This window comes from Carassius auratus, unplaced genomic scaffold (assembly GCF_003368295.1).
Source record: "Carassius auratus strain Wakin unplaced genomic scaffold, ASM336829v1 scaf_tig00214077, whole genome shotgun sequence".
In the NCBI taxonomy this organism is placed as follows: domain Eukaryota; kingdom Metazoa; phylum Chordata; class Actinopteri; order Cypriniformes; family Cyprinidae; genus Carassius; species Carassius auratus.
Genome location: NW_020527513.1, coordinates 1359692 through 1386559, shown reverse-complemented (window position 1 = coordinate 1386559; position 26868 = coordinate 1359692). Strand labels below are relative to the sequence as shown.

The window sequence follows — 26868 nt, the reverse complement described above, 5'->3', positions numbered from 1 at the left end:
CGTGCATCCGGAGCTTGCGCGCACTCATTCAAAGCATGCACTGAGAGCAGAGTTTCAGACAATGTGCACACAGAATTGATTCCTCTTTCGCATATCCTTGCTTCTGAATGAACACAAAATTATCTCAAAATAATTCTCTCTGGAAGTATTCTCGTAAACACACTCAGTTATGTCTTAAGTAATCGTATACAGTGGAGAAAGAAATCTCCACTTATTATATTGGATCCGTGCATTAGGTTTTAAAGAGGCTCGCTGACCTGATCTTTGCTTTTAAGAATCCAGAAGTTATTGATACATAGGTTATTGTCAAGATGCGATATTATAAAAATATCACTTTGGATTTGAGGCTTTAGTCTTTGCAACTTTACAAATCTTCTTTATGCACCAAGAGCTTGTAACAGTCCAAAGAGATTTTCAATTTAAATCGCATCATATGACCCCTTTAATGAATCTGCAGAACCAGTTCACAAATCTGGACTAAATTATTTGTTCTGGAATTGCACGGAATCAACCCAGTTCAGTGCATTGATTATTTTTTACATCATTACTTGAGTATTAATATTGGTTGTATCTGAATTTGCATATTTTTCCACTATAGATTAGACATAAATTATTCTGCTGAACCATTTTCACAAAACTGGCTGCTTCATTTAAAAACTGGGCTACATCAGTCAATCTGTTTTGTAAAAAAATTATTTAGTCTATAGTTTTGTGAACTGGTACAGACAAAAGGTTTCTCTCCAAATTTGTGCCATAGCATTTTTATGCTTGTACTGATGAAATATCCACTTGGAATTACTTTGGGCTTTCTTATAATGTTTGAAATGCAAAGTTACTAGTTTGTAAAATTTCTATATATTGTTCATGGAAGTTTGTAAGTAAAAAAAAAGTGGGGGGGGGGGGTTAAAAGTGGCAAATCTTTCTGACTTCAAGTAATTTTTTTGCCTTTGACCCTTGTTTATTCATGTTCCTACATCTATGTGGTTCGTTGTCATGATTGGTTTGTTCAATTGGCATATCTGTATGCTCCATGCACAACTATTTTCATCCCCCAGTAGAGTCAGAAGGCAATTACTTAGCGCCACAATGCCGTTCCTTTCATCTGTCAAGGCTGATATGCCTCTGGAGAGAATGTCAATCCAACTGCTCTGTCTGCTAAACAGACAAACGCACACACACACACACACACACACACACACACACACTCAAACAGAGAAATACAGGAGCCGCTCATATCATTGGCAGTGTAGAATTGTGTGATAAGAAACTGGGCCTCACTTGAAACAAAATTGACTTCAGTAAAAGGCAATATAGACTTTTAAAGATTGCCATATGGGAAGTGAAGAAAAAAAAGGTGTAAACTTAGAGAGAGAGACAGAAAAAAATTAATTAACAGCTCTGTAATGTGGTGTAAATTGCACTTTCATTTATCAAATTTAACCAGGTGTTTATCCTACTTTATTCTGCACTGTCCCTCTTGTATATGAACCACAAGTAGCCCAATTAGAAGTATGCATAGTGGGATGGTATGCTAATATGAGTGGGCCTCCGGCGTTCCTACTGACAAGTGCCATGGAAATGGTGTTTTTCACAGGTGGTGCGAAGTCAGCCTTTCTTCAGCTTCTATTACTGCCTGTCTCTCACATTGATTGGGTCACAGAGGTTTTCTTCCATCTGACTTCAGTGTGCAACACTTTTGAAAGATTCTGCAGCGATCACAGAGGCCTTACGGGCTCATAAATGTACTAGTGGATGGGGGCAGGATAGGAGAGCAGCTGGTAATTCTGATTGAAGACCTTTGACGGCTTTGCTGCTTGTTGGAAAGGCTCTGTTGTTGCTTCTGAATAAGCTTATATTGTATTTTGTTTATTATATATAATGTAATATTTCCTTAGATTAAAAAAAAAATGATATTTATTTGGTTGTCTCTTTAGCCATCTGCACATAGTTAGTGTTTGGCATTTACATTTGTTTTTACTAACATGTGTGACCCCAATTTTGTACTGCTCTTTTCCTGGGTTGTGTGCCAAGAGTTGTTAATTCCCTTTATATTTTAGTTAAATTCCTGAAATTTAATTTAATTTAAATTAAAGTCACAAAGATCACACTTTTGATCAATTTAATCTAACCTTGCAAAATAAAATAACTTTAAATAAAATAAGATAACTTTGTGTGTTATCTAAATGAGCCAATGCACATTGGCATGCAATTATTGCATCAAGCTGCAGCTGATCACAGCTTGAGCATAAAAAGGCAGCAGGTGCAATGAATGCCAGCCTTTTGCTTCGGAGCCGAGAAACAACATCGTTCCGCTCCATTCAAGTGTCTTCAGTGAGCTACGAGTTAAACTTTTGGAAGCTTTTGGTGTTGGCAGTACTGCACTTCAGTGGCGGTCATTCCTGTGTCAAGTGGGTTGCGCACTTCCGGTTGCACTACCCCCTGTTGTGCTGCAAGTAGCCATTCCCCTGTGCGCCTCAGCACATAAGAGAGCATTTCCCTAAAAGAGCAATTTCTCTAAAAGAACAATAAACATGTGCGTCTTTGTAAAGATGACAGATCATCATTTTAAAGATGCCATTTCACCCGTGCATTTCTGGATGCAGTTGTTACCCGCCGCTGAGTGATGGTCATCTGTCCCCGAGATTGGTTTGCAGCGATTGAGCTGAAAGATGCGTACTTTCACGAACCGATCCTTCCATGCCGCAGACCTTTTCTGCGGCTTGCTTTCAAAGGACGGTCATATTTGGGCGGTCCCTGTACCCCCATGTCTTCACAAAAGTCACAGAGGTGGCTTTTGTTCCCCTCGGAGAGCAGGGTGTTCACATCGTCAACTATCTTTGATATTGGCTTATACTAGTGCAGTCTCAGGATCAGTTGTGCGAGCAGAGGGACCTGGTGCTCCAGCACCTCAGCCTTTTGGGTCATTGGGTCAACTGGGAAAAGAGCAAACTCTCCCCGATGCATAAGATATCTTTTCTCGGTACGGAGTTGGATTCGGTAGAACAGACAGCACGCCTCACAGAGGAATGTGAGTGGTCAGTGCTGACCTGCTTAAATTCGTTCAAGGGCAGGACGGCGCTCCCACTTAAACTATTTCAGAGACTCCTGGGCCATCAACTGACAAGCTGGTCTGCTCTCCCATCGCATGTCACAGGCTGTAAACATGATTTTTTTCTGCTGTAAAGTTGGGCATTTTAACATGGGGAGTCTATGGGATTGACTCCCTTTTGCAGCCAGCCTCTAGCGACCAGTCGATGAATTGCAGTTAAAGTCACTTTCATATGGGCTTCACGATAGAGAGCGGGAGGTTGCCATTTGCATAGACTGGACACAAAGCTTTAGGACCTCAGACCAGCTCTTCTTCTGTTACAGAGGCCCGCAGGAGGGGAATGCCATCTCTAAGCAGAGGATGGCCCACTGGATTGTGGATGCCACGTGGAATGCTGAAAGAGGATAAAAAACATATTCTGTTTCCGTGTGACAGTGGGCTTTCTCATACCGGTTTTGATTTAGCTCTTCCTGCAGTAGTAGCATTACTGCTCTGGAATGGGATAGAGTTTAAACTTAATCAAAACTTGAATCAAAACTGCAGTCATGCACTTCAGTTTTAATTCCACACTGCTGATGTGAGAAATGGTCGAACCCTGAAGGAGAGTCTACTCATCTGCTATACGTGCCGTAAATGAAGGGGCAAAACCTCCACTTACTATACTGTCATTAATCACAAACATTGACTCAGGATTAAATGTCCGGACAGCACCTGACATCATTTTAACATCATTCACAGTCTTGCAGTATTATCAGTGCACCATATTTGTTTTTTTTTTATCTTTTATATCTTAAAATGGACTCTTTATCTATTTCTGTTTCCCTCACTGACATACACATAAACAAATACTCATCTTCACTCTTGCGTTCCTTGTTCTGAAAAATCAATTCACTTTCCAATCCTACAGGGAATTGTAAAATGCAGTGGCTTGCCCTGGAGCAAATTCCAAATCTATTAAGACACAAAAGAGTTTAATTGAATTGCTAGGCAGAATATTACTGAACGACAGAGATGGCGTCAGAGTATTGCTATACACACATACTGGTTTGATGAGAAGCTGTACTTGTACTGATTTACTACATTCAAGTTTTATTTATTGAATTCATTAGAGTTGACAATGACAATGGGGCAAAAAAGATTGGGTTGGGTAACCAACACCAGACAGAGTTTAAGAACAGTTCACCCCTAATGGAAGGTAGACATCTTTACACAGACTGATTAATTCTGCTCAGAGGTGGCATAAATGCATTTACACAGATACAAATACAACTGTATCCTTATGGGACTGTGGTGGATCAGAGCAGGTTTGATTTATTCTGGCCTTTATATGGCATTACATCCTTACACAGAATTTTGACCAGGCACAGAGCAGCCTTAATTTGGCTACGTAAAGATGGCTTAAATGCTACTTACGAAGCATTTTCATGCCACCTTCGCAGTATAAATTAGGCAAGAGAGACGTTAAGGCATCTCTGTGCCTGCTCAGTATTCAGTGTAAAAATGCAATGCAGCATAAAAGTCACACTAAATTATGCTTGCACTGACCCCATCTCCAAGTATCAATGTATATAGTTGCAATTGCTGTGTTGTAAATGCATTTATATCACCTTTGAGCAAAATTAAACAATCTTTGTAAAGACCCTTAAATGCCATTTCAGAAGCACTTATGTGTCACCCTTGCAGTGTAAATTTGCCATATATAGAGATTTGGAAATAAGCAGACTGTTCTAAAGACCTCATCTCTGGATAAATATATAAAAAGTTATGCTCATAAGTTTGTTCTATTGTGCATACTCCCAGATTCCTCGCTCAAACAACTGTTCCAAAAAAGTATTCCTTCATGAACACAGAGAGTGTGACAAGCAGAAGAATCTAACATTAAATGAGGATTGCTAAAGGTGCACCTATGTCCGCTATATGAGCTGAGAGTAACAGTGAATAAAAGACATTACCGACTAATTTGACAAATTAGATTTAAAGGAGAGCACAGACGATGAAACGTAAAATTGCAGTTTGCGAGGTGAGAAACTTGATTGTTTAGTGCATAGGCTTGTTTTAATTTCCCAGATCTTTAACTGCATAATCATTTTCGATACCCCAACCCATGTTTTCATTTGTTTCGCTGCAGCTTGATTATGTTTTCCACTTTTGTGTTTCTAATAAAAAAAAGAAAGAAATAAACATTTTGGATGTCATTAAATATGATCCTGAGAAGAAAATCAAGTCAATCAAGGCTTTAAAATAAGTGAATTTTTTTGGGGGGAAACTACAAGGCTACAAGCATGTTGTAATTTAAAGTTGTAAACTTGAGTTCTTCTTAAAAATATAGTTTCTTTTTTACATTAAATTATCTGCTGTGGCACTACTGAAAATCTGTTACATTAGCTAGATAGTTGCTAAGTGTTTTTCTTTCTCTTTTTTTCTTCTTTTTTTCACTCATTTTGACATTTTTCTTATCTCTTTCATTTAAATGCTGGTCGCTGTCTGCTTTATGAGCAGGTGGACTCAGTTAACCCAAACAGTCAGGGTACAACTCCACTGAAAAGCAAATGAAGAGACTTGTTAATTAGACCAAAAGAAGTGTTTTGCACCTGGCTCTATTATTCCTTTTACACTGTATAAAAACTGAGAAATGATATGCGAGGATCTTTCAACAGCTATCTTTTGACTGAATGGTGCTATTAAGTCTTGACTGTGGAGATAATTATATTCAAACTAGATGTTAAGTTGAATAGTTTTTAATTGAAAATAAGCTGCCATAATGAACTGCCAGGTTTGGTTGGCATTTCTTCTGAGAAGCTCAGAGGAGCAGCCATTATTTCCTGCCGTCATTAAAATGTTCATTTTAAAACTAAGTGAAACTATCAGGAGATGCATGCTTAATGCTGCACAAAGCCTATCACGATCATTATAAAGAGTGCTATGAAGCTATGAGTCAGCAATATCAGCTTTTGCCTTGAGCAGTACATCGACTTCAGCTGTATTAGAGGCTTGTCCGATTATCTGAAGCGTCACAACTGATTGATGGAGCTCATTTATAGATTTGGGTGTCAGGGGTTTGTTTGTTATACTTATCCTGCTCCAGGTCTGCTTGTTTGTATATTTATGAATGTATGTATACTTTAAATATACTGTTTGTGCATGTGTGCATGCGCGTGTGTGTGTGTGTGTGTTTAATGCCAGTTTGGATGTAATAATCTGATATTTAGTTCTCAGTTAGGCCATAACAAGAGCAGCTTTGTATTTATTCTTTTTACACTGTAAACACTGATGCATCTACAGTATGTTAGCAACTGTTAGCAGCCCAGCTTTCAGGGTAAGAAGCAGTCTTTTAAACCTCCATTTACACTACACTTGCTTGTAACTGTCTATAGTACAGTTTGTTTCTTTAATGAAGTGCTAAGTGTCAGATGAAGTGATATTCACATCAGTAATGTGGCATCTAAGAAGAGTTTGATGTTCTCACTAGAAATCACAAGTCTAAGTAGCTGGTGCACTGTTGATTTCTCAAATAATTTTCTGTGAACAGAAGTGAGCTAGCAATTGATTTTAATAGACACCTAGTGAACAAACTTGCTGGGAAGAAAAGCTGATATGAAACCACTCTTCCTCTGTTGTTTCTCAGAGGTCTATCAGCTCAGCCTTCCTGAAGACCAGAAGCTGAGCATCACCACTGTAACAGTGGGTCAGAGCGCCGTGCTAACGTGTGCCATCACAGGAGACCAGAGACCACCAATCATCTGGAGACGCAACAACCATGCTCTCAACATGCTGGAGCTGGAGGACATTAATGTAAGTAATGCACCTCTTTCACTTTTTTCTGTCCCTATCACACTCGGATGAGTGTTTGTACGTACAAGGCAACTGAAAAGCATTTCAATCAGTGACCTTTTTAAAAATGTTAAAAGCAAGTGGCGACACTTTCAATCCAATCAATTGACACACATGTGCAAAAGCACGTTCAGCAGCAGCCTTGTTTTGAAATGATATGACATGGTGTGGGATCATTCAATGTTTAATCTAATTCACTTCATCTCTTAATGTGCTTTCCACCCGATTTAGCTTTTGGAGTGAAATATCCAACAAAGATATCAAAGCCAGGTGGGATTTCCAAAAGAAACCCATATGTAAGACAGTAAGAGCTCAAATGAAAGTCTCCAAAGTCTCTGAGTTCCACGCTCCAGCTATAATATATATTCATTACAGTAACCTTAACCAACCCAGGCTGATGGAATCTGGCCCCGTGATACCAAATTGAGATATGAGTGATGTTTTAAATTTTCACGCTGTAACGCAACATCACTCAACACAGCCACAACTCAATAGAAAACACATTAGTGTAAATGAGGATTGAGACAGAAGAGACTCAAGAGAAACTAAATGGGTTTGGCAGTCTTGTATGATGCTTGATTGAGCCAATATGAAATGAAGTAATTTAAGAGGAAAAGAACGGTTAACAAAAACAATTAAACATAAGCACTTAAATGAAAGCAGCATAGAAAATATTGGATGTCTCTCTGGGGATATGCTGCAGGGAATAAACTGAGACTGTCTAACATGAATGAATACAATTTCATTAAAGTGATATATATTTATCTATATAAGTTGGTGAGTTTGCAGAAATGTTGTAATTCTTAAAACTGCTGTTTATCTTAATTTATTATCATTTCCATTGTCCTTGACTTTTATTTTATTAAATTTTCTATTTTTATTATCACTATTTTTTTATTATTTATTTGTGGCATATAATGTGAAGCTGTTCATTTTTCTTTACGTTACAGTATACTTTTATTCCTTCTGAGAGTGTGTAAATATGACCAGTCAAAAGCTTGTCTCACTGGGGTATTCATCAGTTGAGTCAACACTGGCCTCTGTGTCATCCTTAATACGTGTAAGGTTTATGAGGTCTTTAAATGAAGAAGGAGTCTGTGGCTGCCAAGATCCATCTTTAGAACCTACACCCTACACTCCCTTCCACAATATCACCCAGACGGGACATGCACACTCACAAAAGATAACATCTACATTAATAACCTAAAGATTCAGAGGAAAGCTTGTGTAAACGTCAGCACCTCTACAAGCCACAGACAATCGTTTAGGACAGCAGAGTTGCCTGGCCTAAACTACAAAAACATTCATGTACCTTTGATCTCTCCTTAATTCCCAGAGCACTTAATGTCATCATCTCTGACATGTCAAGCTATGCTGCATGCACATTTTTTAATTTAGTTAAGTTTAGTTTACTATTTATCAGTGTATAGTTGGGGTAATAATGTTAAGCTCAGTGAATTTTATTCTTTATTTCTGCATGTCTTTCCTTCTTGTGTCTAATTTTCAGTCTGCTATCAGAGACAGCCTCATAAATTTAAGTAATCTTGTTAAATTTAGTGAATCCCATCGACAGGAAGCATCTTTCGCACATTAATGTGCTGTAAATGATGGAGCTTGCTGAGCATTGCATCATGGGATGCAACTGAGACCACCGCACGGCCATTATTATGAACTGCTCCCTGAATACATAAAACAAAAGAAGAGGATTTAGAGACTAAAGTAGAAACTGTGGGTAAAACTTTATTAAGGATCAGCAGGAAGAATCGTTTGAGCTCCCATATGGTTTTACAGCGTAATTTTCCAGATTGTATACTTCCCTTTTTAACATAAAAAAAACTAGAAGTCTGATCTTTAGAAATGGGCAATTGTTACATGTACAGCAGAAATCTAATAACTATCAGTCAACTATGTTTGCATGTTGATATTTTCACATTTGCACTTAAAATTATATTTTTCACTGAAATGTTGTTGTTTGGATTGATTTCCTTTCTGCAGATCCCCTCTCAGGTAGGTTCATGTTTTCAGGTCTGCATGCCTTTAAGCTGCTACAGTCAGAAAACCCTGAGGTTAATCAGTTCTAACACCACAATTAACCCTCGGTGACTCACAAATCTGAAGACCACGTTAAGGTGCCTGCACTGTTGAGCTGGTTCTGAGTCAAGGGAAATGGTGGAGCTGGTGGTTTGCACTCTTCAGCGATTCTTCAAGACATCCTATTTCTCTGTTCATTTACCCTGAGGGTTATGATGCCATATCCTGGCCTTATATTTTGCAGTGGTTTAACATATATCATATGCCTTATATAATATACTGTGTGAACCAAAGTTGGGGAAATACTTTGAAACTGACAGATTTAAACTAAATACAGTTTTATTAGGTTAGAAATTATAATAATTATAATATAAAAATGGCAACATTTAACTGAATATAAAGCTGTAAAATCATGTAAAATGTCACACAGGGAATCAAATTCATCTTTCTTTTTATCAGTTCAAATTAGTCTGTTACTGAATTAACTGAATTAACTAGTTGGCATAAATGAACCACACTTCCTAACAGAACTTGAGAGAGAGTTATTTTGGAGAGTCCTTTTGGTAAAGTATGCATAATATTATGTCACATTAAAACCAGTAATGTGCCATTATTCTACACTGGCACTCGTTAGAAAACTGGGTTATTGTCATGCTACCAAAAAAATGTAATTTAGTAGCATCACTACTTAATGTGAGTATGAGTGTCGTACTGCATCTATCCGGCTTCATCTAGATTCTGCCGCCTTATTAAATCAAAATTAACACATTTAATCAGAACCATCTGAATCGTCCTTGAAGGAATTCTTGTGCATTCCTGGGCATCAAGATGTCAGGAAAGGCCAGTTGACCTTCTAAAAACAATAGTGTTTGAATTCATTAGCTTCGTGGGGTTTTGTTTGGACACTGATGATGTTTCTCTTCAGCCTTTGTTGTCTCTGATACTGCATGTTGCTCTATGCACTGATTCTTCTGTTTTCTATTCTCATCATTAGACCTTTAAATGACGGGTGCAATCTGATTTTATTTCATATTCAGAGGCTCCTCTGCTTTGCCTTTTTATAAAATGCTCTTTTTCTGTACTGCTGTTTTCACTTATTAATTGCACATTGTGAGGGAAGGGGCTTGATCATTTGCATGATAAAGCCTGTGGCCTGTAGTGAGCAGAGTTTCACATCCTTACCCATGCATAATAACACAAAGCCAAACTGGCAATTCTTCACTGATTGTGCTGGCTATGTAGAAACATCATTGTCTATTTAATTCTCAAACTGGCACAATAATGCAATGTCTTTGAATCATATTATTTTTCTGACTTTTCTTAGCAACTAATAAATCGGTTTTAGCAGCCCAAATTATGTGCATATTTTCTTTATATTTTCTGTATGTAATTCTTTTATCAGTTGTTAGACCTAATTTCCATTTCAAGTTACACGTTCTCTTACTTCTACATAAACTGGGGCTCAATTTTCTCTTGCTCCCATTTTAAAGTTCATCAAAAAAAAAGTCAGTTTCGTTGTTTAGACAAAAGCAATTCTTCATTTTTGGCTGGACTGTACCTTTAAATTTGGTGTTTTTCTCAAAAAGAGTGTGTGGAGAATAAATGGTGTGTGTAGAGCTTCAATGACGGCCTGCAGCAGAACTAATGCAAATGTCCACTGCAATCTGCTCCTATTGATTACCCTGTTTTTTAACTGTCCTCGTAATCCTTTTCATTCCTCCAGTCCTCAGTCCTTCTGTGTTTTCTTTTCGCTTTGTCACAGAGTTTCACCGCAAGCTGCTCTCTTTTCTCTCTGCAGTCCTGTATCTGAATGCTTGATTGCACTTCAGCATTTTTATTTGCAGATTTATGCATTCAAACTAATGTTGATTATAGGACTACACTCTGACATTTCCAGCTCTGGGCTGCTGTTTGCACTTGTGTGTCGTAATCTTTCACTCTGAAAGGTCACGGTGATGGTAGTTTTGTGTATTTTTAACAGGATTTCGGAGATGATGGATCACTGTACATTACCAAGGTGACCACTACGCACATGGGCAACTACACCTGCCATGCAGACGGCTACGAGCAGCTTTTCCAAACACACACCCTGCAGGTTAATGGTATGTAATGTACAACACATCCACTTGCAAAATAAACCAATCACAATCAAGTTTTCCAGAGAGCCGGATAGTAATAATCCATTAGATTTAAAGAAACAATGAATGGAATCTATAATGAAACATGCACTGTACTGCTCACTCAATATTTATGTCCACTGCCAGCACAGTGATAGTGAGTTTAAATACAACTTGACAACATAATAATAATAATTTAATATATTTTTTTTTGACGCACATCATTTTCATTCCAGCGATGGTGTTACTTTCTTCTGAAGGGCAAAGGGTCTTTTAGCATCTTCTAGGTCCTCTGTGATGAAAATACAAGTTTTTCCTCATTCCTTGAACTCTTGCTACCTTCTCCCTTGCCATTTCTCACTGACACATGAAACACAGAGCAATCAAATGGCCCTAAATGATAACATCACATTTTAATTGGATAAAAAACTATTGAACTTGCCTTCGGAGTTGTTGCCTAGCAATTAATCATGGTCAGAGCTGAGAGGAAATGGGAAATTAATAAGGAGATGACACATGTTCCCTTTCTGTGTCTTAAGCCACAAGGGTACTATTGCTCCCCTTTACTTAATTATGCTTCCTGATGATCAAGAGCATTGGAATATTTTTTGTTCTTATTTTCCCTCAGTCCTTCGTCAGTGTGCTGATGTTTTTTTTTTTTTTTCTATTATTGCATTTGTGCTGAAGTATTTAAATTTCTCTAAAGCAGACAAACAATTTTTAATTATATTTCTTGCACGGCAGATGGAAATGACCGCCAACCTTTTGGCTTTCAATTTAATTTCAATTTTCAAAGTTGTCCTTAGCGCCTTTTTATTTATAATAATGACAATATAATGATGTTTCTTTGTTTTCCAGGCAGGGTTTTGCTTGATTGCTACTGAGGTGAATAATACAGGAAAAAAAATAAACATTATTAAACATCTCTGTGTGTGTGGGGGGGTGTGTGTGTGTGTTTATATATTTACATATGTGTGGGTGTGGGTGTCATTTTCCGTTATTTGGAAAGAAAAAAAAAAACACTGAAGAGCACGAAGATTTATGAGAGCAGTGTTAGCTGGGAAAATGAAAGGGGTCGGACAATTTCACAGAGACCTTCTGAGTCTCAGAGCTAGTGAAATGGAGAGGAAACTCTAATTGAGAACACTGAAAGATCATCAGCACTGACGAACATATAAAAGCAGCAGAATAATGGACACGGCATGTAATGGACACGTCAGCGCACCAAGAGAGACAAAGACAAACATAAACTAATAAATCTGGCTCTCAATTTCACGGAGGAACAAATACGCAGAGTATTTATCTGGTCCAGTGATGGCGGACTTACACACTGCTGAGCCAAAACACTTGCTTATTCTCACAGAAAATCAACACTGAGGAAAAAAAAGAAAAGGAGGGCAGATTAATAAAAAGGAGGGAGATTGGAGGAGAAGAGGGCCCATGAGAGTTTAGTGATAGAGCTGTCAGCTTTGATGCTTTTCACACAGGGGACAATCTCAAGTCGATCCCCAGGTAATAAAACACACACAAAGATACAGGTACAGGTACACACAAAGAAAGAAAAGTCATTTCGAAAGGATTTTTTATATATATAATTTCTAGGTTGAGCTTAGTAGAGAATAAGAAAGAGAGATTACTTTTTGTTTTTTAGCCTAGCTCTCTTTTTCTTCTTTTTTTTTTAAATGAAAAGATAATTAACCCATAAATGGAAGGTCTTTCATTATTTACACTATTATTTACATAATTTACTGTCTTTTTTCACAAAATAAGTTTATTTGAAGATTATCCTGGCTAATGAAAGTGGAAAGAAACTAGATCTGTCAAGCTGCAAAAAATGGTGCAGAAACAAGTCCACATGGACGTAGCCAAGGTTTAAAAATTAGTGAGGTCTGGGGTGGGGTTAAGAACTGTGCTATAATAAACCCTACTAATACAACTCATTATATACACTAAACACTTCGATGTTTGTGAAAGATGTTTTAGCTGGATTGGAGGGAACATTGTACAAAAATTATACCATATTTATTTCATCAAAACTGTTTGTACTTTACTATACAGTAGGTTAGGGGTGGATAATTTTATCAGTTGTTTATTATTCATGCAACAATACATATTCCTGTTATAGTTTTCATTAATTACCATTGCTATATAGATAATAACTTTTTTTTTGCTCTTATGAATGTTCTTAGCATGTTCTTAAACTACTATACTGAAATAAATAACATAGACTTCTTCATGGCTAGTTTTTGCATATTTCATAGCCTACTTGTGTTAAATGCTACTGTTTACGTATTTTACGGAGCCCTGCACATGGCATGCAGGAAAAAATAGTAGGCTAAATTGTGTGCACGATTTACTAACTCATTCCCTCAATGTACTGAAACGGGCACACGATTACTATTGCATTCCCTCGATTTACTATTTCGTTCACTCAATTTCAAGGGAACGCAATAGTAATCGTGTGCACGTTTTAGTACATTGAGGGAACAAATTAGTAAATTGTGCTCACAATTTATTTCTTTTTTCTTGTATGTCATTTGGGGGGCTCCGTACGTATGTTACGGTTTCCAACAGATAAAATCATGTTGTTGTTATTTATTTATTTATTTTTACGTTAGCCTTACCGAATGTGGTATCCTGTCAGCAATAACCTATCAGGTAGCTTTTTAAATTACTGTCAGTTTAAGTGCTGGCAATCAGTGTTGCCAGATATTGCTATGAAAACAAATGAAAACTGTAAAATAAATCATAAAAAAAAAAAGAAATTTAAATAATTAACTAAATTCCAGTTTATTCCTCACAAACACATTTTTTTTTATCTTTAGAACACTTTTAAGTGCTCTTTCTTTCTCATACTCAGTATCACAGATATGCTTTCCTACATTTCCTTCATTAATGGCATTTTCACACGGTTTACTGTTTATCATAATCTGTTCATTGCCAATGAGCTGATCTTGGAAAACCACAAGGGCCTGACCTCGCGATTTTTACACTAAATGATTTCTGTGTTTCAATCGAAATTCCAGTCCTTTTGCCTTGAAGCAAATCTTTTCATTAAATCAACCCCCTTACGTGCTACAAAATGGTGCCCCCGCCATCGCTGCCTAAACATTTCCTCTCATTTCTAAATAAAGTGAACTGGTTAAACAAAGATGTTTGGTATTATTATAATCACCACCATCATGCTTGGCTTGCATTTTATTATTTTTTGAAGAAATTTATTTATTTAATAATTAATGACGGTTTGAGAACTTTGTCTCAAGCTCATTAAGTTTCTGTGATGATTTGGTGGCATCTGGAGAATATTTACAATTAAAAAAAAAAAAAATCTTGTAGACATAAGGGAAAATATAAACATCATTCTAACCATTCAGGGTGTTGTTTATTTGTTCATTCATTCACTTTGCTTACACTTTTGTCCTTTCTTCTGTTTTTTCACAGTGCCCCCTGTTATCCGGGTGTACCCTGAGAGCCAGGCACGTGAGCCGGGGGTCACAGCCAGTCTGCGGTGCTACGCTGAGGGCATCCCTGACCCACAACTCTCATGGCTGAAGAACGGGATGGACATCACCACGAAACTCTCCAAACAACTCACACTTCAGGGTACAGACTAATAACCACTGGACATTTTTCTTATGACTGAAACAGTAATGCTTCTAATGGCACAGAAATGACACACTTTCACATGGAAGACTATATATGACAATTATGTATGGGAATTATAAAGAATTAAATCATTTTGATTCTGGTTCCTAATTGTCCTGTTCAAGAGTATTTTAGTTTATTTAAGGAATAAATATTGGGAAGAAAATGCAATTCCACTGCCAAATGTTTTACAGACATTTTAATGACTTTTCACAGTCTTTTTAGAAATTAAGTATACACTACTATTCAAACTTCTGGGGTTAGTAAGTCAGAAAGGACGAATAAGATTGATCAAAAGTTATAGTTGACAAAAAAAAATTATATTTCATTCAAATGTAAAAAAAAAAATTATATTTCAGTCAAATGTAAAAAAAAAAAAAAAAAAAAATATATATATATATATATATATATATATACATATTCCTGTTCAATGAAAAAATCCTGAAAAATGTATCATGTTTGCACAAAAATATTAAGCAATAAAACTGTTTTCAACATTTATAATAATAATTGTTTTTACTGCATCTTTGATCAAGTAAATGCAGCCTTGATTACCAAAAGATAATTATTAGAGATTTTATGTTATTATATGGTGTTGCATTACATATTATAATATTAGATATTTTTCAAAAATATTTAAAGATCTTACTGAAAAATCCCAAACTTTTGAAAATGTGGTAGCATTTTATTGTGCATTTGAATAAAATGCTACGGACAAATGCGTAATTTTGTCTTACGAACATCCAGTCTCACAGTTAGTTGAAAGCTGTAACCATTTAAATCACTAAAAAGAGCTGACTCATAAGAGTCATTTATTCTGTAAACCGCACTTTCTGGTCTGTTTGTAGATTCGGTAGTGGTTGATGAGGCACCAATAAGTACTGAAGGAAATTTTAGGGTTCGGGTATTTTAGTATAGTATTCTGTCTACATCGGTGGAAGAATGCATGCACGAAAACCGTAAATGGAACGTTTTAAAAATATAACTAGCTCTGAATTAGAATTAAGAGAATTCCCAAGTCTAATGACAGTACAGTTCTCTGTTCTAAACAAAAGCCTTTATACTAGCTGATTTTTCACGGAATAAAAATGTACCCATATCTTTACAAAAGCAGATGTTGATCTTGTCATTTTGAAGAAGCTTTATATAGCCGTGTTGCCTGCTGGTTGCACTGTAGCAGTGATTGACGTGTTTTCATGATCTAGATCAAGATCTTTATTCAATCCCACAATCCCCCCTGTGGGGCCTCTCATCAACAAACATTCCTCCAACATCAGCTATTCAGACTAAAGCTAACATGACAACTTGAGAACGGCATAAATGTTTCAGCCATTATCAAACCCATTTTTTACAAACCCATTAAAGAACTTACATAAATAGAGCCGTTTCTGTCTCATGTGATTTAGAAGTGATGGAAGAAAAGTTCACTTCGGTCTTTCCTTCATTCTCTTTTTTTCTACATTTTTCACTTCCAGCGAACGGGAGCGAGGTGCACATCAGTAACGTCCACTTTGAGGACACTGGGGCCTATACCTGCATTGCCCGCAACGAGGCAGGAGTAGACGAGGACATCTCCTCTCTATTCGTGGAGGACTCTGCTCGGAAAACGTGTATGTATAAGTCATGAAGTGCAGCCCATCTGTCCTTATAATGGAACTTCACTTCCTGTTTCTTTGCATTATTCAGCAGACTGAACGTTAATAGTTTATAAACTTCAGATAACTTTAGATAATAATAGAAGGAGATGCCATAATGGGAGAAGAGTCCCAGAGGCCTGATATTTCAGTATTTGTCAGCAGTTTTATGGCACACTGTATTGAAATGTATAAAAAAATTAGATTTGTTTTCTCAACAACTAGTTGATGAAACCCTTAGCACAGTGGTTTTCAATTACAGTTCATGAGCTGTGTTCTGATTGACATGTCTGATTTAACATTATGTACCTCTATGAACTCTGTACCTCTCATATATGCTCCCCTTTGCACTGGAATTATGGCGGAATATCTAGTGATCACTTCGCAGGGCACTCAATGTCGCATAGAACAAGCATCTGAAGTGCTAAGAGATTTGCGGAGGTGTTGGGATATGTAGTCCACAGACTGAGTTTAGAGGTCTAGCTATTGTAGTCTAGTGAGATATGAAAGAGCAATGCACTGTGCACACAGAAGGCCAGAGTTTCCTCATAGGTAATATAACATGAGGCAGTGCTGTCTATGTCCATGCATAATAGATGACAGTATTTACACAGATTCACTATTACTCTGCCCACCGATCTGGAGTTCTTCCAGACCCGTTTGATTCTGTTCTCTGATAGGTGAACACCTCCGGCTGTCTGGATCAACACTCGCTGTAGACCAACTCACTCATGGTTTCTCCTCAAGCAGACTAATATGATCTCTGCCTGAGTAGAGGTGCACTGTTAGAGAATATTCTCATAGGCATCCCAAATCATTCGTGTCAGAATATATTTTCTGTTTGGACACAGACGTACCATCATTGTTGGTTTTTAAAGGATCATTTGGCCAATACGTTGGTAGTTTTTTCATGCTGTTACAGCGAATGGTGACAGCCCTTATCTTAAAAAGCATCATAAGAGTAGTCCAAATGGCTACTACACTATATTCCACTGATATATTTTTGGTCTCTGTTGATGTTGAATGATAATCTTCCCCAACAGCAGCATTATTTTAGTGTTATTTATATAATATTTTAGTATTCTCTTTATATATATTCTTCACAATATATATTTATATATATATATATATATATATATATATATACATATTCAGTTACTTTTTTATGTCGTTTTTGTATTTTTAGTACATTAACTTATTTCAGTTAGCTGCCAAGGCAACAGGCAACTTAAGACTTTCATCTAATATTTATATTTTATTTTATATTTTATGATCACGTATCTTATGAACTGTCTAGAGTTCTCTTTAGAAGATCTAGGGCATCAACATTTTCAATGTTTTTCACACAAAGCTATTGTATAGCTTGCACAAGTAAAATGGACCACTTTTATGATACATTAATGGTGCTTTTGCACCATTATTCATTGCATTATTAATTTCAAAGTGAATTCAGCTACATTACTTATAAATCTTTAATCTAAGACAGAAGATAGAAAGTCATTCAGGTTTTTATCAACATGAAGGTGAGCAAAGAACTGTTCTTTTAATACATTAGTGTGTGTCACAAGTAACTTTGATTTGTTGGAAATGGTTGGATTTGATAGTATGTATATTGCTTTCAATGTGCATGAGGGTAACAATCCTGTACTGTCAGCTGGGATTTCCTCTTTCATTATTCCTGCAAAAGCAGGTCTTAACCCATAAGCCTGGGATGATACATGGCTCCCGGCTTCCACAGAGCGCACCAGCCTGGCAAATACATTTCCAGCTTGTGCCCAAGCACTACATTTAAAATGTTTCTATTTATTGATATCAGTGGGCTTTTAGCATGCTGCTTCAGCTTGGTGTAATGAATTTGTCTTTGTTGCTGAGTAACTTTTGAATGGGAGATGGTGGTTTTTTTATACAATACAGCGCATGCCTGAAATTCCACTGACATTTGGTTACAGAAGACGAACCCTGATACAGAACAGTAAAAGCTAGGACTCATAGCACAAAGTTGTGTGTTCGTTGATGAATGTACAGTGAGGATTACAGCCTCTGAAAGGTTGTAGAGGTGTGTGATAAAAGTAATCGTACATCTAAAGGGCAAAACAAGGTGAAGTTGGTGGTCAGCCATGAGCAATTGGGGTCAGTGCCGTTCTACAGGTCAGGGGGGAAAAACACACTGCATTCAGAGGGGAGATAATGATCTTGGTCTTCTCTCTCGCTCTCCTCAAGATTTAAAGGTCAGACAGTGTCCCTAAGCCTAGCCTCTGTGTTTTAGAGATCATGGAATTGGATGTCCACCAAAAAAAGTCAAATCTTAAGGGCCACTAAGTAAAAGTCCTGCAATGATAGACCACTCTACTGATTTTGTTTCTAATGGTATTAAAGTTGAACTGTGTATTTTTTCGCTGTTAAAATGCTTTCCCAGTTTAATGTGTAGAAACAATTACACACTAAGTCTTATAGTTGCCGTTTTCAAATATTGCTCCCTTTAATCAGCCCAACATGTTGACCTCTGGCTTAACCAATAGGGTTCAGGAAGTAAAAAATACGTTTTTATACACTACAATTTAAAAGTTCGGGATCGGTAAGAAATATTTACACCACTTATAATCACCAAGAATGTTTATTAAAAAACATTTAATAATACATTTTATTAATAAAGCATGTTTGGCTCTTGATAAAAAATACTAGAGGATATAGCGCTGAAATATGTTTACCATAAACGACCCTGAGAGTTTGTTATGTTATCCGCTCCACTGTTTTGACGTGGTGCTGTTTTATGGCTCGCAGTCCGAGTGGATGCCAGGGTGCGGATACTGTTCGCCTTTTGAATATCAGTTATTCAAATATTTAAGGATAAAAATCTTGAGTTGCTTTTAAAATAGTCACGAGTCCTTTTCCTCGAGTCGAGTCAAGTCTGGAGTCATTTCAGGTCAAGTCTGAAGTCTATAAAAATGCGACTAGATTGCGACTCACTAACTCGAGAGCCCATCTCTGGTTTTAAAGTCACCATAAGTGATTGGTGATTTCATTTGTTAAAGCTCTTTTATCTTGCATATTCATTTATGCATTTTAGCAGATGCTTTTATCCAAAGTGACTTACAGTGCATTCAGGCTATACATTTTTTAACTGAACCACAGAAACATTTATATTCATATTCAATTTTCTGATCTAGTCATCTAATCTAGTCTTGTGCCTCCTTTTTCCAGATTGCAGATTTAACTTTTTGTTTTCAGAAAATATGTATGTTTTAATGTTTAATGAGGTCATTTGGCTTAGTTCAAGAATTATCTGTTTTGGAAGAAAGGGTTGGGAAACCAGTTAACCAGAAACATTATTTTTGAAGTACCATTTAGTACTGCTTGTGGCACACGAATGACACACTTCACCATTAGGCTTAGACAGCAAAAACAGTGCCCCTTGTAAAACAATGCAAACACCGTGATTCAGTTAAGTAGTAAAGCAATTCCTGCAGCAAGTTACTATCATCAAATATATAAGTGCATCTCCTGTCTCTGAAGAGATTGTTCAGTGGAAATTTCAGCAGATGTGAGCTGTGGGAGGAGGATTAAAACAGATGAGTGATTTGAGGCTGGGGTGATGCAAAGCACTCAGGTGTGCTTGTGTTCATCATGTAAGAAGAAAAGAGACAATATGTTGTTACGGTCTGGTCAAGGGGAAAAATATACTGGCCATGTATTTAAGGCTGTCAGATAAACACCACCTGCTGCAAACATACAAACAATAGTAGTGCAGCTGTGTGCTTGTTTAATTATAGGATTCCATGTACCCACAATTTCACATTCAAACACACATCTCCCGTATGTTAGCAAGAGCCTCACCGAAAGCAAAATGGGATGGTACAAAATGTACAATTATCTGGTAAGGTTTTTTTTTATCAAGCTGTCTAGGCTTTACTGTAGGGGACTGTCAGAATTATTATTTCACACAGTGTAATTTTGTGTTTTGCTCTGTCACAGACTAGGCCCATCAGAACAATGCATCTCTTTGCCATTGCATGCTGGTATTTGCCAGTGATCATATTTACAGTAAAGACAATATAAAGACAGCCAGATGTGGGGGGAAAATATCTGTGTTTGTTTACTGTTCAAGCCGATCAGCTGTGCATGTGTGGAACACATCTGCTCAGCAGACCCCAGTATACACTTTCAGAAGTAAATACAAGTAGTCCACATCCGTGCTGTCCTCAGCTGTCCATGTATGTGTTTTAACTGGAGTATAAACGAGCTTTAACCTGTTAAATGTCACCCCGTCCCGTATACGGGACGCCTACGTTGACTATACTATATTACAACCAAATCTAATCTAATCTTGACAAACTATATATCGTTGGAAAGGTCTCGCAAATATATATTATACCAATATTTTTTGTTAAAAATTATGTAGGAAAAGTAATAGATGAATTTATGACAAGAGTGCACCCTCAGAAATCTACATTACAAAAGGAGCTTTGACCTTTGTTTAAAAAAAAGACTTCCTCGTTGCCTTTTTCTCTATCACATTTTAGAAATCATCAGAAGTTATATATCACTTGAAAACACAAAATCTCTAAATTCATCCTTCAAAACCCATTTTAAAATCAGACATTGCATTACTATGTAAATGGTACATCAAAATCATGTTACAAAATGTTTTCAGTCATGAATTATAAAAATGTAGGTTTGTATCATGCACATTCATGTCTATCTTCAAAAACGTGAGTGACAGTTAACAGGTTAAGTGCACAGAGCTGTAATCTGAAGAAATTTTATTGAATGGGGCCTTTCCTTTTTTTAATGAATGGTTTTCTGAAAACATCTCTGAACAATTCATTCTCACAGCTGGTTTCACTAAATTGCTCCTTTTTTTCTTTAAAAGTTAAGTTCTTTTAAAAGTTCAAGTAGCATACACATCATAAAGGATCACTTTTCAAACAATGGACTCTGTGTTTTTTTTTTTTTTTTTAAAGTGGTCACAAGGAATGCATGTTGCACAGGTGAAAGTTAGTAATATGGATTTGGAGCTACTTGAGAGTGAGTGAATGAGAGAACTGTCATTATTGCCTGAAAAATTACTATTTATTAACTAAAACTCATGTTTATTCTTATAGCCCATAGTTGCAACATACCACCAAGTGACTGAATTTGGAATAAAACAAATTTTTTCTTCTTAATTTATGTTAGTACTCATGACATATATATGGAGACTGGAGTCTCATTTATATAGTTGTTGTACACATATATATATTTGTTGTTTTTAATACACACAGCCTTGGTGAGCATAAATGCTGACTTCAAATTGTTCAGCTAAAAATTGAGTGCTTTTTCTTATTAGTTTCTTAGTATAATGACCTTCCTGAACACATCCTGTGTGTGTGCAAAGATATGTTTAAAGGCCAGTTTTCCTGGATAGTTGAACCTTACACTCTGTATCACCATTCTAAGGCAGAAATTAGTGGCTATTTTCTTTTCCTTCTTTCATCAAATGGATTTACTGGAGTCTATTTCAGCATCAGCCCTTCTCTGAGGGGTTGCCCTATACCTGAGGGCATTAACCTCAATATCCAAAAGACTGTAAGTGCTTGTATTAAAGTTTAAAGAAAGCAATACCAGCAAAATAAGTTAGTTCACTCTTCCATAAGGTAGCATGACCTTCCAAACCTACTGAATGCACAGGATTTTTTCCTTATATATGCTACACACCACATGTAGAAAGTGGGAAAGGTTACTATAACCAATCCTTAAGTCGTATAGCATATTCATTTATAGTGTCTTCAAAATAGTCATAATTATATCATGTTTGCTGTTTTAATTATGCTGGAATTTGCTCAATGGAGCATTAGCGTGATAGATGCATAGTTGCATTCTCAACTCATGAATATTTTGATAGGTCCATGAATGATTCAGAGAGGCAAAGCAGAAACGCAGACCCCAGGCATTTGTCTTGATTAGTTTTCCGTTGTGTTGGAGACCTAATTAGAGTCTAACACTAGCCTTCACCTGTTACGCCATCACAGTCGACTCGTACCACTGCTTTATCTCCCACCAGCAGCTTGAAATGTGACTCTGCTTTCGGGGACATAGCGTTTCGGTCAGAGTGCATTTCAGGTAAGGTTTGTGGTTTTTCCCAGCAGCCGTGTTCCACTAACCTGAACCATTTCGATGGATGGAAGAGCTAAATTATGCAATGCATGATTGCTTTTTTTTTTTTCTTTTCTTTTTTTCAGCTTTTATTTTATTTATTTAATTTAATTTATAGCTTTAATTTTATTAAAAAATATATATATATATATTAGGGCTGTCAAATGATTAAAATTTTTAATCAAATTAATCAGAATTTTCAGTGGATTAATCAGGATTAATCACTATTTGCAATTACACCTGAATCCTTACCATTTTTTTTTTCTTCTGAAATGCATACCAAAAGATAAATAACAGGACACAGATACATAATTTTCATGTATTGATTCATCAGTATGTGGTTCTTTTTTTCTGAATTTCAAAAGTTTAACATTTACTTAGATCAAATTTACCTGACCACTATATCAAACCATGCCATTCAACTACAGATAGTGTAAGAGTTTTAGGTGAACCAGTGGTTAAATATAGCCACATATCTATGAAATTATGCATAGAGAAACTCGAAAGAATGAACTCAGAAACACAAACATGCGCCACCATCACATAAGCAGCACTCTGGGCACTCTTGTTTTTTGGGAGGTGTTCATTTGCTCTGCCAAATTACTTTAGGATCGATATTTTCACGTTCTGAAGGCTTCAAGTGCCAGTAAAACCAAGTGCATATGCTTTTCCAAACAGCTGTAATTTTCGCTGCATTGCATGTAGGCGTTCTGCGCATGTGCAGTGTGAAACACAGGACGCTATAACAGGGAGAAGCTCTAGCGTATCAACTACCAAAATCGTCTCTGTTTATCAAGCTTGACACGAACGTATTTGAGAGTAACTGGGGTAAAACCTTAAGCTTCTTCGGTGTTTTCGTCGCGGCGCTCGCCGATGTTTTTTACTATCTTGAGAATTCAGAGATCGACGAGACTTTCCTGACCTGAATAATTTGTCACACTGCGCATGCGTGAAATGCGTTAAAAAAATTTACGCAATTAACAACAAACAACTATTTAACGTCATTAACGCGCTATTTTTGACAGCCCTAATATATATATATATATATATATATATATATATATTATCATTATTATTATTATTATATTTATTTATTTATTTATTTGCAACTTTAAATAGTTTAACTTAACTTTAAAAAAAGAATAGCTATCCTGCCACTGTATTTTTTTTTTTATTTTTTATTTTTTACATGGCTTCAAAAAGATTTTTTATGTTTGAAGTGAATTTAAAAATGTTTTACAGATTTAAGAAGAAATATATTTTTGTATCAACACAAAAAATATTATGATATTGATGGCATGCTTAGTCTAAGTGTAAGATAAAGGCTGTTCCTTTAACATGAAAACTGTATAAACATCAAATATGAAATTACTTTGTACCCAGATCAACGGTGGAAACTTTGGCTCTTTATTTCACCACAGTCCTTGCGCCATTGAAAGCAACCTCTTGTTTGTATGATTCTTTATTTCCCCTGCCTGGTGATGAATTGTGTCAATACTCTGTGTCATTGGAAAAGACTCGGTCTACACAGATCACATTTCTTCCAAACCACTCCCTTCTTCTTTCATACTGTAGTGGAACTCCATGTTTCCTGAGTCTTTTTTACATTCCTCAATGGCAATATTTTTTACAAAAGTCTTTTAGATTGCGCCGATGCATTACCTCGTAGAAAAAGAACTTGACTAAGGACTTTTTAAAGATTAACTCTAGCTCTGTTACTCTGCTGTCCTGTCTCCCGGATGAAGTGAGAGAGCAGAATGAAAATCACTTGGTGTAGAGATTGTAGCAGGTGAATTGTGGAAGATTGATTCGTAGACTTAAGAGATTGAATCGCATTGCTGAGGAACAGCTGGAGGTCACATCTTCACTAGAAACTGCACTAGTGAACAGTCCAGAAGTAATGAGAAGAATTTGGCATAATTATATTGGCATAATGTGCTGTTATTTCATGCTAACGAGTCATATTTAACGATAGATCCTTGCACAAGCACAATAATGGCATATTGGTCATTTTTCTGTGTAATGGCCATCATTATTATTTTTAGCACAAACGCTGAGGCCATCAGGAATCATTTCTTCTTAATGGAGGTGTTTTATTGTAGTTATTATCCAATTTATTCTGTACTAAAATGCTTTTGGAAATTATTCAGGAGTTAATCGTGTGTGATATTTTTTGGTTATGCTTCAGCGACACTTAGCAAAGCCGCTTGATTGCCATAAGGCCCATTTTAAAGGTATTTGATCATTGTTAGTAAGGCATTGATCTCAATCTCCAAAGTTTAAGTGTTTTAAAAGGTAATACTAGTCACAGCTCCAGCAGTTATGAGTAAATAATCATGCTTAAAGAAAAGATAAGCTCTGACTTGCACCCTAATGCACATTGTTTCCTCTGTGTGCACACTGTGGTTGGCGACTGTGTGTGAGTGTATAAATCCCCGCAGGCCGACCTCAGTGTACAATGCTGACACAGTATTGATTATACATGAGCGAGTCAAATCAATAAGCTCCTCAGGCTGCAAAGTATAATTACTGGGCAAAATCAAACACAACTCTCAGCATTACACCACAATAGAAAAAAATATATAGAAATGTTGTTGCAAACAATCTGTGGGAGGTTTTTATAGCCAGAAGTGTGAGTTTATCTAGCATCTCTGGTGGGATGGATTTTTAGATGAGTAGAGTACAGCAATCATCTCTCACATGAGTCTTCTTTGTGTTCTCTTACAGTGGCCAACATCCTGTGGAGAGAAGAAGGTAAGTAAGCATTGTGTTTCAATTCAATATTAATGCCTAGTGTATGTCTGGATTCAGGTATATGATAGTGTTAGTGATAATGTTGAAGGTTTGTGGGGATCTGAGCCCTGAACACACTCGTCTATGTGATACTACAGGTCTGGGGATTGGAAACATGTTCTATGTGTTTTATGAGGACGGTATTAAAGTCATCCAGCCAGTGGCGTGTGAGATTCAGAGACACATCAAACCCAGCGAGAAGCTTCTTGGCCTGCAGGTGAGCTGTCGTGTAAAAGAAATGTTTAAGTACTAAATGTGCAACATAAAGCCTTTGTTTTCCCTCCTGCGTGCTGTAACCACAAGCAAAGTGTGAAGTTTATGACTGCATATTTGAGCAATTATTTTACAATAAAAATGATTGATTGCTGGTGTTTGCGTAAAGGGCTACATAAAGTATGATGTTTGCTGTTCTTTTTATCCATCCATCCTTCCATTTCACTCTCTTTCTTTCTTTCTTTCTTTCTTTCCTCCCTTCCTTCCTTCCTGCAATTTCATTCTCTTTCTTTCAATCAATCCAGCCACCCTTTTCTCTTTCACTCTTCCTTTCGTCTATGCATTCATGTGTCTTCGTTTATTGTTCACCTATCCATCCTTCCTTACTTTTTCCATTCATTCTTCCTTACATAATCCTCCCTTTTCTCATTTTTCTTTTCATCCATCCACCATTTCTTCTTTCTTTTCATCATCCATCCTTCCTTCCTTTCCCCAATCTCTTTCAATGTTTCATCATCATCCATCTACCCATCCTTCATTCTGTTCACCCATTCATCTTTCCTTCCTTACTCTTTCCTTCCAGCCATCCATCCATTCTTTCTCTTTCGTTCTTTCCATGCATCCATCACACATCTATCTATCCACCCTTCCTTCCTTCCCTCCTTCCTGCCTTTCTTCTTTCTTGACTTTTCTATTTCTTTCTTTCTTTTTCAATCATTCATCGGTCATCCTTCCTTCCTTCCTCGCTTTACTTTTTCATTATTTCAACCCTTCCTTCCTTCCTGCTTTTGCTGCATTTTTGCCTTTTCTATTTCTTTCCTTATTTCTTTTTTCTTTCCATTCTTCCTTCCTTCTTTCCATCTGAGTTTTCATCTGTTTCCACATTCTTTCCTGTTTCATTTCCTTAATTCTACTGCTAACATATTGAAATGAACATCAGCACATCGCTTCCTCTCCTGACATGATCAGTAATTTAACCGTATGGAGTTTAATCCTCAGCACAGACATCAGTTGAGCTCCTCCTTCATCACTTTACATCACTTACATCGCTTACATCGCTCCCTAACTCTGCATATCATTTCTCGGCTCTTCCTGATAGAAAGCTGCTAGATTTACACAAGCTATGAAATGATTGCCTTCCTCTGTTCTGCTGTTACACTGGAGCTGGGTATGCTGATGAAACAGCTGTGTTTATTTGGTGCTCTGGGCGGTGAGCGCTTGAGTTTCCAGCCTCCAGAGAGGCAGCAGGCCTCTATTAGGCCATCAATCAAATGTCAGGCCTTAACGGCAAGCACCGGTGCAAGCTCTGTCTGGGGAAGAACATTTGGAGAACATTACGATATGTTTTTCCTATGTTCTGCTTGTGGGAAATTGCTGTTGCATGTATTTCCCTCCTTTTTAAACATTCACTGATCATTTTAAA

At 36.8% G+C, this 26868-nt stretch overlaps 1 protein-coding gene across 1 annotated transcript in view; it reads left to right on the top strand.

Annotated features, from left to right (window-relative positions):
* LOC113091116 (follistatin-related protein 5-like) overlaps positions 1 to 26868 on the top strand; it is a gene marked incomplete at its 5' end in the record, with an annotated part of 57728 nt that overhangs the window by 10532 nt on the left and 20328 nt on the right. Inside the window, 6 exons of the mRNA XM_026256550.1 lie at positions 6675 to 6841; positions 10893 to 11013; positions 14470 to 14631; positions 16149 to 16283; positions 25167 to 25193; positions 25331 to 25449. Coding sequence (XP_026112335.1) covers positions 6675 to 6841; positions 10893 to 11013; positions 14470 to 14631; positions 16149 to 16283; positions 25167 to 25193; positions 25331 to 25449 — 731 coding nt within the window. The remainder of the gene's footprint in view (positions 1 to 6674; positions 6842 to 10892; positions 11014 to 14469; positions 14632 to 16148; positions 16284 to 25166; positions 25194 to 25330; positions 25450 to 26868) is intronic.